This window comes from Bison bison, unplaced genomic scaffold (assembly GCF_000754665.1).
Source record: "Bison bison bison isolate TAMUID 2011002044 unplaced genomic scaffold, Bison_UMD1.0 scf7180017864480, whole genome shotgun sequence".
NCBI lineage: Eukaryota > Metazoa > Chordata > Mammalia > Artiodactyla > Bovidae > Bison > Bison bison.
This window is the reverse complement of record NW_011495040.1, coordinates 1234371-1248045: the sequence shown is the minus strand read 5'-3', so window position 1 is coordinate 1248045 and position 13675 is coordinate 1234371. Positions and strand designations below refer to the sequence as shown.

The 13675-nt window shown below is 41.9% G+C and overlaps 1 protein-coding gene across 1 annotated transcript in view; it reads right to left on the bottom strand.

Annotated features, from left to right (window-relative positions):
- DNAH6 (dynein, axonemal, heavy chain 6) overlaps positions 1 to 13675 on the bottom strand; it is a 280222-nt gene that overhangs the window by 104054 nt on the left and 162493 nt on the right. The window contains exons 47-49 of the mRNA XM_010862179.1: positions 7809 to 8040; positions 3935 to 4087; positions 2050 to 2190 (exon numbers count right to left, since the gene is read on the bottom strand). Of these exons, the coding sequence (XP_010860481.1) occupies positions 2050 to 2190; positions 3935 to 4087; positions 7809 to 8040 (526 nt within the window). The remainder of the gene's footprint in view (positions 1 to 2049; positions 2191 to 3934; positions 4088 to 7808; positions 8041 to 13675) is intronic.

Below are 13675 nucleotides of genomic sequence, written 5' to 3'. Positions count from 1 at the left end.
ATTTCATGGCTGCAATCACCATCTGCAGTGATTTTGGAACCCAGAAAAATAAAGTCAGCCATTGTTTCCACTGTTTCCCCATCTATCTGCCATGAAGTGCTAGGACCGGATGCCATGATCTTAGTTTTCTGAATGTTGAGCTTTAAGCCAACTTTTTGAGTCTCCTCTTTCACTTTCATCAAGAGGCTCTTTAGTTCTTCTTCACTTTCTGCCATAAGGGTGGTGTCATCTGCATATCTGAGGTTATCGATTTCTCCCCGCAATCTTGATTCCAACTTGTGCTTCCTCCAGCCCAGCGTTTCTCATGATGTACTCTGCATATAAGTTAAATAAGCAGGGTGACAAATACAGCCTTGATGCACTCTTTTTCCTATTTGGAACCAGTCTGTTGTTCCATGTCACACAGGTTTTTCAAGAGGCAGGTCAGGTGGTCTGGTATTCCCATCTCTTGAAGAATTTTCCACATTTTATTGTGATCCACACAGTCAAAGGCTTTGGCATAGTCAGTAAAGTAGAAATAGATGTTTCTCTGGAACTCTCTCGCTTTTTCGATGATCCAGCGGATGTTGGCAATTTGATCTCTTGTTCCCCTGCCTTCTCTAAAACCAGCTTGAACATCTGGAAGTTCACACTTCACATATTGCTGAAGCCTGGCTTGGAGAATTTTGAGCATTACTTTACTAGTGTGTGAGATGAGTGCAATTGTGCGGTAGTTTGAGCATTCTTTGGCATTGCCTTTCCTTGGGATTGGAATGAAAACTGACCTTTTCCAGTCCTGTGGCCACTACTGAGTTTTCCATATTTGCTGGCATATTAAGTGCAGCACTTTCACAGCATCATCTCCCCCATCACTCCATTGAAATAACTCTTGTCAAGATCACTGATAACCTCTACATTGACAAATTTAATAGTTTCCTCTTCTTTACAAATTCTATTTGTGTTTGTTTAATGATTGTCATTGTCAACACTTGTATGTGAGTAAATTCCCAGTGGGTTTTGAAGCTAATGTAAGTACCCTTGAGTTCTTAGTGGACAGGGTGTTACCTTTTTAAAATCAAGCAACTTCAGACACATACCTGAAAAAGATAAAAACTCTAATTCGAAAAGATACACGGCCCCCAATGTTCACAGCAGTACTATTTACAATAGCCAGGACATGGAAGTGGCCTAATTGTCCATATACAGATAAATGGATAAAGAAGATGTGATATACACATATATACACACACACATAAGCACATATATACAATGGAATACTAATCAGCTATAAAATAGAATGAAATACTGCCATTTAAAAGCAGCATGGATGGACCTAGAGATTGTCATACTGAGTGAAGTTGGACAGAGAAAGACAAATACCATATGATATCACTTATATGTGGAATCTAAAAAAATGATACAAATGAACTTACAAAACAGAAACAGACTCACAGACGTAGTAAACAAACTTGTGGTTACTAAAGGGGAGAGGTGGGCGCAGGGGTAAATTGAGAATTTGGGATTAACATATGCATACAATTATATATAGGTGGCTCAGATGGTTGGCTGCCGTCTATGGGGTCGCACAGAGTCGAACACGACTGAAGCGACTTAGCAGCAGCAGCAGCAGATGGTAGAGAATCTTCCCTTAAAGCAGGAGACTGGGGTTCAATCCCTGGGTTGGGAGGATCTCCTGGAGAAGGGAATGGCCACCCACTCCAGTGTTCTTGCCTGGAGAATAGCATGGACAAAGGAGTCTGGTGGGCTACAGTCCATGGGGTTGTAGAGTGGGACACCACTGAGTGACTAAGACTTTCACATATATAAAACAGATAAACAACAAGGACCTACTGTATAGCACAGGGAATTGTATTCAATATTTTGTAATAACCTAAATGGAAAATAATCCAATATATATATACATGTGTACATATGTATAACTGAATACATATGTAACTGAATCACTTTGCTCTACACCTGAAACACTGTAAATCAATTACACTTTAATAAAAAAAAATTAAAGTCAAGCAAGTCCAACTTCTTAAAGAGATATGTTGTGATGTTACTGACCTGGACAAACCAGTCAATGGTGCAGCAGTTCACAAGGGATGGAAACATCCGGCATCGGGACCGGAAGGCCTCCCCAACGGGGCTCATGCAGAGCACAATGTGCAGCTTCTGACGGACTCTGCTGATGAAATACTGAAACACCTGACAAAAAGAAAGATACTTTCAATTTAGAATAAGGCTGAACCCATGATGAAAAGAAGTGCTGGCTAATGCATCTGACTCTACCAATACCAAATTTAAAAAGTTTGTGGAGTGGATGCGTGAATTGTTTTAACATCCCATTCCAAGTCCCTTCTTCTCATGCAGACTCAAAAGATTAAATGAAAATTTTCAGACTCTGTTGCAAGTTGGGTTTGGGATGTGAGATGAGCACTCTTCATCAGTGGATTTGAGAGACCCCTTGAACAAAGTGGAGAGGTGTGTTCATACAAAATTTTGCTTTGAGGTAGAAGACCACTGGGAGAGAGAGACACGGGGCAGGGCGAGAATTTTTGCAGGTGCAGAGCCCAGCAGAAATGGCATGGACCTCCTGTCACTATCCCTGGATGTGGCTCCTTACTTCAGCTGCTCCCAACATGGTGGGGGATACATGGCTTGGGAGCTGAAGCAGGAGCATTCTGGGGTAGAGGCTTCCTGGCTCAGCAGAATGACTGTGGCAGACACAGCAGTGTCCCTGACTGTTGACTTCTACAGTGTCATTTCATAATCATTCCAAGGAATTCAGCATGGCATCCCTTTGTTTAGCCCTCCCAGTGTTAAAGCCACTTCTGCTTATAATAGTTGTCTGTGCCCATAAGTCCTGACCTAGCAGTGGAGGGAATTCTCATGAAAGGACACAGAAGAGACAATATGAGAAAGAGTGGCCAAAAAAGATAAGATGCAGAAAGAAGAGAAAGATCTGGGATAGACAAAGAGTGGCTTAGAGAATCTAGCACAATGTTGGAGAAATGAGAGTGGACCGCAGCTGTGTTTTGTGCGTGTGTGTGTAAGAGAGAGAAAGAGAATGCATTTCATTATTCTGCTGATAGGCTATTGTTGTTGTTTAGTTGTGAAGTCGTGTGCAACTCTTTTTGCGACCCCATGGACTATAGCCTGCCAAGCTTCTCTGCCCATGGGGTTTCCCAGTCAAGAATACTGCAGTGGGTTGCCATTGCCTTCTCTAGGGGATCTTCATGATGGACCCAGGGATTGAACGTGAGTCTGCTGCATTTTCAGGAGGATTCTTTACCACTGAGTCACCTGGGAAGCCCTCTTGCTGACAGGACACGGAGTCAAAAGCACTGAACTCCTCAGGCAGGGCACTGGGGGTGTGTGAAATAAACTTGTATTAAAGAAGGATAAGAGAAGTTTTCCAGTTTGAATAGGACTATGACCCTCTGTGGAGAAGGCAATGGCAACCCACTCCAGTACTCTTGCCTGGCAAATCCCATGGACGGAGGAGCCTGATAGGCTGCAGTCCATGGGGTCACTAGGAGTTGGACACGACTGAGTGACTTCACCTTCACTTTTCACTTTCATGCACTGGAGAAGGAAATGGCAACCCACTCCAGTGTTCTTGCCTGGAGAATCCCAGGGACGGGGGAGTCTGGTGGGCTTCCGTCTCTGGGGTTGCACAGAGTTGGCTACGACTGAAGCAACTTAGCAGCAGCAGCAGCATGACCCTCTGTAGGTAGTAGGGATTCTGTTTTGTGCTTTCCCTAATCATCTCTGGAAGTCTCATGAACCAATGCTTTAAATGTAGGAAATAAAGTACATAGGATTAAAAACAAATTACATTGAAAAAACTCTATCCATGGACTGCTTAAAAGGGTTTGTGGATGACTGGAAAAAGGCTGAGACAACTTTTTCTTTTCCAAAATCTTATTACCATTTTGACATGTCCTACCTCATCTCTATTTCCCTCAGAAATTCCTACTTCTTTTGCTCTTGGTCTGGTGGCTGCTAAAACCTGCTCCAGTTCATCCTTTTCAAATAAATTAGGCACTTCACCTGAGTTCAGAATGTTATTTATATCTTCTAGAAACTCTTCCACTACAATCTGTAGAAGAAAGCAGAGTGGTCATTATAAGTTAGTCAACCATTTTACATTTACTTCCTATACATTATAAAGCAAATATATGATCTAAAATTCACACTGAGTTAATTTTATCTTTAAAAGAAGATAACCTTGGGGGATCAAACCAGTCAATACTAAAGGAAATCAACCCTGAGTATTCACTGGAAGGACTGATGCTGAAGCTCCAATACTTTGGCCATCTGATGCCAAGAGCTAATTCACTGGAAAAAAACCATGATGCTGGGAAAGATTGAGGGCAGGAGGAGAAGGGGGCGACAGAGAATGAGATGGAGGGATGGCACTGACTCTATGGACATGAATCTGAGTAAACTCCAGGAGAGAGTGAAGGACAGGGAAGCCTGGCATGCTGTAGTTCATGGGGTTGCAAAAGTCAGACACAACTTGGCAACTGAACAACTACAACAATCTTGGGAAGTAACCAAGATGTTAAAGCAGGATAACCCTGAGCTCACCTCCTCCCACGGGGACACCAAAATTACAACTATTTACAGAGCAATGATGAATGAGAATGACCTACTTAGTGCATAGAAATAAAAACAGAATTAGGCAAAATGAGGCAACAGAAAAGTATGTTGCAAATAAAAGAAAAGTGAAAGTGTTAGAAGCTCAGTCCTGTCTGACTCTTTGTGACCCCATGGGCTGTAGCCCACGAGGCTCCTTTAGTCATGGGATTCTCCAGGCAGAAATACTGGAGTGGATTGCCATTTCCAGGAATGAGATAAAATTCCAGAAGAAGAGTAAACGATGTCCCCTTCCAGATTTTACTGGTTCACTTCGGCAGAGATTGTTCTTGGCCAGTCAGCTCAGTTTGCGTTTCTGGACATGTCAACTGGTAACGTCTTTGAGCAGGTGGGACTTGCTATCAGTGTCTATTTTGGGGTGAGGACAATGCCTGAGCTCTGAGGTCATGGGTGATGCTACTGGCTGAGAACAGTTGGACAGGACTTCCGGCTTGGTTTTGAATGAGCAAGGATGAACTTGCTGATTATAGGATGAACTTAGTGATTGCCTGGGTTCTCTGATCAGGTTTCCTAGACTATCAGAACTGGGTACTATACTTAGCAGTAGGTGGGGCTAGGAATTAGCTTTCCTGTCGTGGCAGAGTGGAATAACTGGCTTCATGTGCAAGGATGTCTGTGGTCTTGACTCTAGCCATCCTGCCTGGCTGAGTGGGTCACTGGCTTTGCTGTGTGGATGATCTGCTCTTCCTGCCAGACTCTCCTAAGCACTGCTGGGCTACACAGTTTTCCAGGTGTTCTGGTCAGGTTCTTTGGCTGGGAAGGGCCAAGAGCTACACTCAGCAGAGAGCAGGGTGTGACTCAGTTCCCCTGCCTGGGTGAGTGGGGGCCCTGACCAGGCTCCAGGGCTGGCAAGGCACTTCCTTTGAGGACTTTGAATCAGGCAGATCTGCATCTGCTGAGCTCCTTGGTCAGACTGACTCTGCAGATGAGTAAAGCTGCTGGCTTGGACCACTACTTGGGTGCTCAGGGTAAGAACTTGGTCTGTCATGATCAGAGTGCTGGCTATTATATCCTCAGGCCTTCTATAACACAACTGGATTCCTAGGGGTCAAGTGCTGCAGAGTCTCTCACCATCTCTGTGATTTGAGACTGGAGTGAAACCCCAGTGTGGCCCAGAACATTGGGGAGCAGGATGTCCATCCTGACCTCTTTCTTTCCACTGGAGGAACTGGTAGGCTCGGGAGAGACCTCTTAATGTGGTGCTGTGATGGCCTGGGGGTAGGGCAGTGTGGTCAGTGTGTAACTGCTCCTCTTATCCTTCTAACATGGTCTGTCTCCGTTTCTGTGGCACAGGGGTATGCTTCAGCTTCACCCTCATGTTCTAGGACTTTCTCCATGTCTTATCCATGAATAACTGTTAGTTGTTCTTGTGGGGCGGAGCAAAGTGGGGACTGAGCTATATGGCCATCTTGGTGATGTCACTTGCTGTCACTTTGTTCTTGCATTATTTTCCTGATGTCATGAAATTGTTTATCTGTGTTCTCTTGTGACTCTCAGAGAATCTTTAGAATGATTATTTTGAATTCTTTGTGGGCCAACTTGTGGATCTCCATTTCTTGGGGCCAGTTATAGGAGGTTTACTGTGGAGTTACATTCCCCCGATTCTTCGCAATCCCTGTAGACTTAAGTAGTGTCAGTGCATTCGAAGAAGCAATCACTTCTTTCAGATTTCATGGGATGATTTTAGTAAGGGGAGACTTTTACCTGTAGCTTGGGGCACACTGGGGTGTTAGACTCCAGGTCTAGGAGGCAGGGCATCAAATATGGGGACATGTGGTATGTGAAGGTCATGTCTCTTCCACTCTGGCTACTGGGATCCACAGGATCAACTGCATGTGCACTCTGCGAACACTGCGGAACGTTCGCAGAGGTGGCAAGGCTCACTGACGTCCCCAGCAGTGCCTCCACGTGCAGCTCCCAGGGCCCAGTGGGGAGCTGGTGGTGGCCACATATTCAATTCTCATTTGTAAAAGGTATTTACAAACTCAGATACAAGCTCACTGCGTGTAACATATATTAAAAATATTTTTCCCATTTTGTGATCATACTTAGTCATGTTTACAGTGTTTTGGAAACTAAAATGAAGTTAAAATATTTATGTGTAAGATTTATCATTTATTCTTTGGCTGATTTCTGTTATTAGAAAATTTTAATTAAAAAATTTATATATATGTATTAAAATTTTTATTGGAGTATAGTTGATTTAAAATGTTGTGTTAGTTTCAGATGTAAAACAAAGTGAATCAGTTATACATATACTTATCTACTCTTTTTTTAGATTCTTTTCCCATATAGGCCATTATAGAGTATTGAGTAGAGTTCCCTGTGCTATACAGTAAGTCCTTATTAGTTATTTATTTTCCCTGATATTAAAATACCCAAGTGTAATCAATGTAGAAAATGAAGTGAAGTGAAGTGAAAGTCGCTCAGTTGTGTCTGACTCTGTAACCCCATGGACTATACAGTCCATGGAATTCTCTAGGCCAGAATACTGGAGTGGGTAGCCCTTCCCTTCTCCAGGGGATCTTCCCAACCCAGGAATCAAACCCAGGTCTTCCACATTGCAGGTGGATTCTTTAGCAGTTGAGCCACTTTATTAGAGAATAAATTCAAAATCAGTTAAATTGGTTGTGGTAGACATGGATGTAATCCTACTTTAAAGTTAATTTAACTAAAATATAGCCATTATTTTTCCCTTTTCTTGAGTAAAGCATATCTCTCTAATTGATCTCACTTAGGGAATTACTTTTTTATATTTGCCTCCACAGAAATAGTTTATCACCTTCTGCTGTCTATGTCCTTCCTCTCCAAGTTAAGTCCCTTCTTAATGCTCTTAACCTCTGATTACATTTTCTTATGTAGAATTTAAAGATGGAAGTTATAGTTGTTAAAAGAAGTAGTATTTTATAAGGTCCAAGAACTCTGTTATTAGATGGAAAGATTCCCTGAACTACATCATTCACACAAGCTATTCGAAGGACACATGCGATTATAACAAGTGTCCTTTTCCTGTTCTTGTTTTTGTGTGAAAGTCACTCAGTCGTGTCCAACTCTTTGTGACCCCACGGACTATACAGTCCATGGAATTCTCTAGGCCAGAACACTGGAATGGGTAGCCTTTCCCTTTCCTGTTCTTGCTCTTTGGTTATTTAAATAGGTACCTGGGTGTCTGTGAAGAGGAAAACCATATTCCTGTCTTCTACACCAGCCAGTTTGTACAGCTTCCTCAGGTCCTCATGAAAACTGTCATAATTATACCCCCGGCTCAACTCAATCTGCAAACATCTATAACCACATATATGAGCTGCGAGCCTTGTAAGAGACTGCTTTCCTGTGCCTCCCACTCCAACCAGCAGGGCGTTGCCTCTCTCCTGACGAATCATGCGAGCGATCCTGTGGGAGACAAAGCAGAAAAAGGTTTAGTTATGGGGTACAAATGTGGCTTCTGCACTGAGGCCCCACCCCAGAGTGGAAGGCTAGTGGATGCTGGAGGGTTATTCCCCAGCCAAAGGTCACAGGAAAGAACAGGGTATGTCTGAGGTTCATGGTTGGGAGAAAAGCCCTGGGGGTTTCCTTATAGCTATCTCTCGTCCATTTCCTACAGGCTGTTGACCTTGGTCATGAAAATTGAGAAAGACAAATATACTATATTAAATACATACATGTGGAATAAAAAAAATGGTACAGATGAACCCATTTGCAGGGCAGGAATAGAAATGTAGACGGAGAGAACAGACACGTAGACAAAGGCAGAGAAGGGGAGGGTGGGATGAATTAGGAGATTAGGATTGGCATATATACACTACCATGTGTGAACCAGTTAACCTAGTGGGAAGCTGTTGTATAGCATAGGGAGCTCAGCTTGGTGCTCTGTGATGACCTAGAGGGGTGGGTCAGAGGGAGGTTCAAGGGGGAGAGGATATGTGAATACATATAGCTGATTCCCTTCATCGTACAGCAGAAATGAACACAACATTGTAAAGCAATTATATTCCAATAAAAAAAAAATCTCTTCTCCCTTTAAAGTGTGAAGGGTCTTATCAGGAATGCTGGCTGATTTAGGCCACGACTTACATTAATCATTATATTGGCAAGCAGGTCTTTATTTCTAAGGATGAGCAAGCAGAAAAATCACTGAACATAAGAAAAGAGACTGCAGCTCAAGAAAAGATCAACAGGAACAATCTGAAGTGGATTTACTATGTACAATTTCTGATTCATGTTAACAATAAAGATTTTTTTTAATGCCATCATGATACTGGAGTGAGCACTCAGAAATGGGGGGAAAAATCCAAGTTTAGGAAAAACTGATTGAAGATGGAAAACCTGACTACCAAAATGAAAACATTAGTGGAAGATGGGTCTTGAAAATAGGATACAGTGAAAAACTGAATGGGTAGAGTAGAAGACAAACTCAAGACATTTACCCAGAACTCAAATAAAAAAGATAATGATATTAAAAATGATGAGAGAAAATGGAATATAAGGATGACAAATCTAGGAGAAACAAATGGAATCACAGAGACCACACTATAGGAATTGTAGAAGAAACGAAGGGACAGAGTTGAAATAAAAGAAGAAAACCTCAGAGTTGAACCCATTGATCTGAGGAAGTTACTGAGGGTCAGGAAAAAAAGTCAAAGAAGAGAAGCAAAACACAATGTTTTCTAAGAGAGATATAAATATAAAATAAACTCTGTGTGTGTGTTTGTGTGTGTGTGTGTGTGTAGGTGAATGGATGTAGGCATGCATATATGAAATAGAAATCTATATATCTATATTAGACATAATTTTGTGAGCATCTAAAAAGTAGATATAATAGACTACTCCCAAGGGGGTTTCCCTGGTGTTTCAGACTGTAAAGAATCTGTCTGCAATGCAAAAGATCCGGGTTTGATCCCTGGTTTGGGAAGATCCGCTGGAGAAGAGAATGGCTACCCACTCCAGTATTCTTGCCTGGAGAATCCCATGGACAGAGGAGCCTGGTGGGCTACAGTCCACAGGATAGAGTCTACCATGACTGAGTGAGTAACACTTTCGACTTAGCATGCATACATGAATCAATATATGAAATAGAAATCTACATTTGAGACATAACTAAAAATGTGTAGGGATCTAAAAAATAGATATACTAGATTACTCCTAAGGGGTCAAATAATTATAGGCTGGCCTCAAGAATCTCTTTTACAAGATGCCATTCCACAGTGGTTAAGAGGGAAAACTATCATGTTATTTCTCAGAGAATAAACCACCTGCAAACCTATCCTAAAAGGTTCCTTGAGGTATATAGAAAAGCATGAATAAAATTCAAACACTCAAGAAAGGGGAAAGGATGTCAGTATAAAAGTGAGCAGTTTGTATGAGAGTCAAGTTCACTGCTGTTAAGATAAAAATGTAGGGACTTCCCTGATGGTCCAGTGGTTGAGAATCTGCCTTGCAATGCAGGGGACACAGGTTTGATCCCTGGCGACTTAGCAGCAGCAGCAGCAGCAGCAGGGGAAACTAAGATCCCACAGGCTGAGAAGCAACTAACTGTACACAACGAGAGAGCCCACAAGCCATAACTAAGACCTGATAGAGCCCGATAAATGAAATAAATATTTTAAAAGGTCAGTAAACTCTCCTTAAAAAGAAGTTGCAAATGTAAAAATTTTCTTTGAAAAATTATCATTGAAAATCTCACATTGGACTATAGTTTGCTAGGCTCCTCTGTCCATGGGATTCTCTAGGCAAGAATACTGGAGTGGTTTGCCATTCCTTTTTCCAGGGGATCTTCCCAACCTAGGGATTGAACCCAGGTCTCCTTCATTGCAGGCAGATTCTTTACCATCTGAGCCACCAGGGAAGCCCCAACTGGGTCATGAGAAACTAGAAAAATCATGAAATGTTGTTGTGCGTTTAGTCTTGTCTGACTCTTGGTGATCCTGTGGACTGTAGCCCACCAGGCTCCTCTGTCCATGGGATTCTCCAGGCAAGAATAATGGAGTGAGTTGCTATTTCCTCCTCCAGGCAATCTTCCTGACCCAGGGATTGAGCCTGAGTCTCCTGCATTGCTGGTAGATTCTTTACCGCTGAGCTATTGGGGAAAGCCCAGGAAATCATGAGAGAAATGTAAAAGGTTTAATTTCTCCCTCTCAATCTCTGTTTTTTTAAGGAAAGCATCTTTCTATCCATCTTCTTTATCTATTTCTAATTCATAATGTTTATAACTAAAAAAAAAGGTTCAAATATTTGAGAAGGATAATGGCTTTATTACTTTTTTAATTAAGAAAGTAAAATATGATCATTGTAACCGATAGGAAAAAAAACACTGCTAACCCTTTACCACATGTACACTCCATCATGAGGGTCTGGATGCTGTCCTGTTCTCCATGGCAGTAGTGTGTTGTTGTTCAGTTGCTAAGTCATGTCCGACTTTTTTTGACCCCATGAACTGCAGCATGCCAGGCTTCCCTATCCTTCACCATCTCCCGGAGTTTGCACAAATTCATGTCCTTTGAGTCGATAATGCCATCAAACCATCTCCTTCTCTGTCACCCCGTTTTCCTCCTGCCCTCAGTTGTTCCCAGCATTAGGGTCTTTTCAAATGAGTTGGTTCTTCACATCAGGTGGCCAAAGTATTGGAGCTTCAGCATCAGTCCTCCCAATGAACATTCAGGGTTGATTTCCTTTAGGATTGACTGGTTTGATCTCCCTGCTGTCCAAGGGACTCTCAAGAGTCTTCTCCAGCATCACAGTTTGAAAGCACCAGTTCTTTGGCACTCAGCATTCTTTATGGTCCAGCTCTCACATCTGTACATGACTACTGGAAGAATCATAGCTTTGACTATACGGACCTTTGTTGGCAAAGTGATGTTTCTGCTTTTTAACATGCTGTCTAGGTTGGTCATAGCTTTTCTTCCACGGAGCAAGCCTCTTTTAATTTCATGGCTTATAGTAAGTGCTTCATAAACAAATTTATGTCTGTTGACTTGTATGTGTGTGTTTGCAAAAATGGACTTAAAGTCTACACCACATTTTGTTTTGTGATTTTTTTGATAAATAATGCTTTATGGACATTCTCATGCTAGTTATAATGGCAGAGTTGAGTAGGTGTGACAGGGACTATAGCAGAGCCTAAAATATTTACCATCTGGTTATTTACAAAAAAAAAAAAAAAAAAAGCGTGGCTCCTTTCCTTAGGAACTGCCAGCTAAAACTGATGCTTGCCATCTGGTTCTACAATAATGGAGTCACTTGTCACTGCAATTGCTGACCTTCAGCACACCCTGAAAGGAGTTCAGGGTGGAGATCAGGTGTTGCCCTAAAGGTCCGGGAGCGAGCGACGAGAATGAAAACAGAACACAAAATCTGGTGCAATGGGTCAGGGGACCTGCAGCCTCTATTGTACTGAGGTTGAGAGTCCACCGTGAGTCCAGCTTTTATTTCTAATTACAGACTACAAAACTTTCTTTGCTCTATCTTTCCCAAGACACTACCTCGACATAGTCCAGATCTCCTTGTTTATACCCCAGGTCGTTCCCTTCTAGGATAGTCTCAGGAGCAATCAGCAAGTGCGTAGGCAGTGTTCATGCCTAATGCTGACCCAGTGTTCCAAGGTCCATGCTCGCAGTCATACTCCCTTCTGGGTCTGGCCTTGGGGTTTGTAACAAGGAGATTATTCTTAAGAAAAACATGAAAGACAATCATTAACACAGTTTCTTGATATATGCTGTTTTTCCAGGTGCTATTTCTGTGGAATTTCTCAAGGCTGTGAAAGTACATTATTAGAAATTCCCACTACAATCAGGAACGAGGCACTCTGTGCTCTGGGAAAAACTGGTAGGACAGGGCTTAGATATCCATTTTCAGGAGATTTTATGAACTCAATTTCTTATATCTTCTCATATCTAGAAGAGCACTAAAATCATTAAAGGAGACATCTGCTCCTTGTGACTAGCAGCAGCCTTCTGTCAAAATGTGCGCCTGACTGCATGTATCCCCCTTCACTAAAATCACGTACATACTGACTTTCCCCTACCTCTCTGGAGCAGTTCCTTGGAGTTATCTGAGAGGCTGTCTGTGGGCTACGGTCCTCATTTTTCCCTAGATAAAACTTAATTTGCAACTCTCACAGTGTTTTTTTTTTTTCCAGTTGACAGATCCTTTGCTAATTCCTCCCCCAAAGCAACTAAGACCCACAGGTACAATCCCCATTGCTATGTCTCTGTCACAACATACATCTAACAGAAGACATGTTAGATCATCTGTTTGCTTATATTTCCTCAGTTACCTCTGAGAGTATAAAATTGAGGGTTCAATGGATGTGTCCCAATGTTTTGTTATTTTTTCCCCATAATGCATCAGGGTGCTACAGTGGATAAATATTGAATATTATTAATATCTTGCATCATTTATGTTACTCTTTCCTTTTTTCCTTTACATTATAGTAATTTGTTACTTCCATTTGAGATTGAGAAAACAAATGACTTGTCCATCTGCTTCCTAGTGTTATTTTTTTCTGTCAACTTACATATCAATGGATAAAAACCTCCCTCCACTGAGAATCTTCCAAAATTACATTTTCTGTACTGTAGAGGCAAGAGATACATTTCCTAATTAGTTGTTTAATTTTATTATTACTTAAAAATTTTTTTTGGCCATGACACACAGCATTAGGAATCTTAGTTCCCAGACCAGGAATCAAACTTATGCTCCCTGCAGTGGATGCCTGGAGTCTTAAGCATACTGGACTGCCAGGGAAGTCCTGTTAATGGCTTTATAGAGATCCATTTGACCATCCTTGGAGTATGATGACAACTTTGGGGGCATGTAACTGCCTCTTGAGAAACCTGTATACAGGTCAGGAAGCAACAGTTCAAACTGGACATGGAACAAAAGATTGGTTCCAAATAGGAAAAGGAGTACATCAAGGCTGTATATTGTCACCCTGCTTATTTAACTTATATACAGAGTACATCATGAGAAACGCTGGGCTGGAAGTAGCACAAGCTGGAATCAAGATTGCTGGGAGAAATATCAATAACCT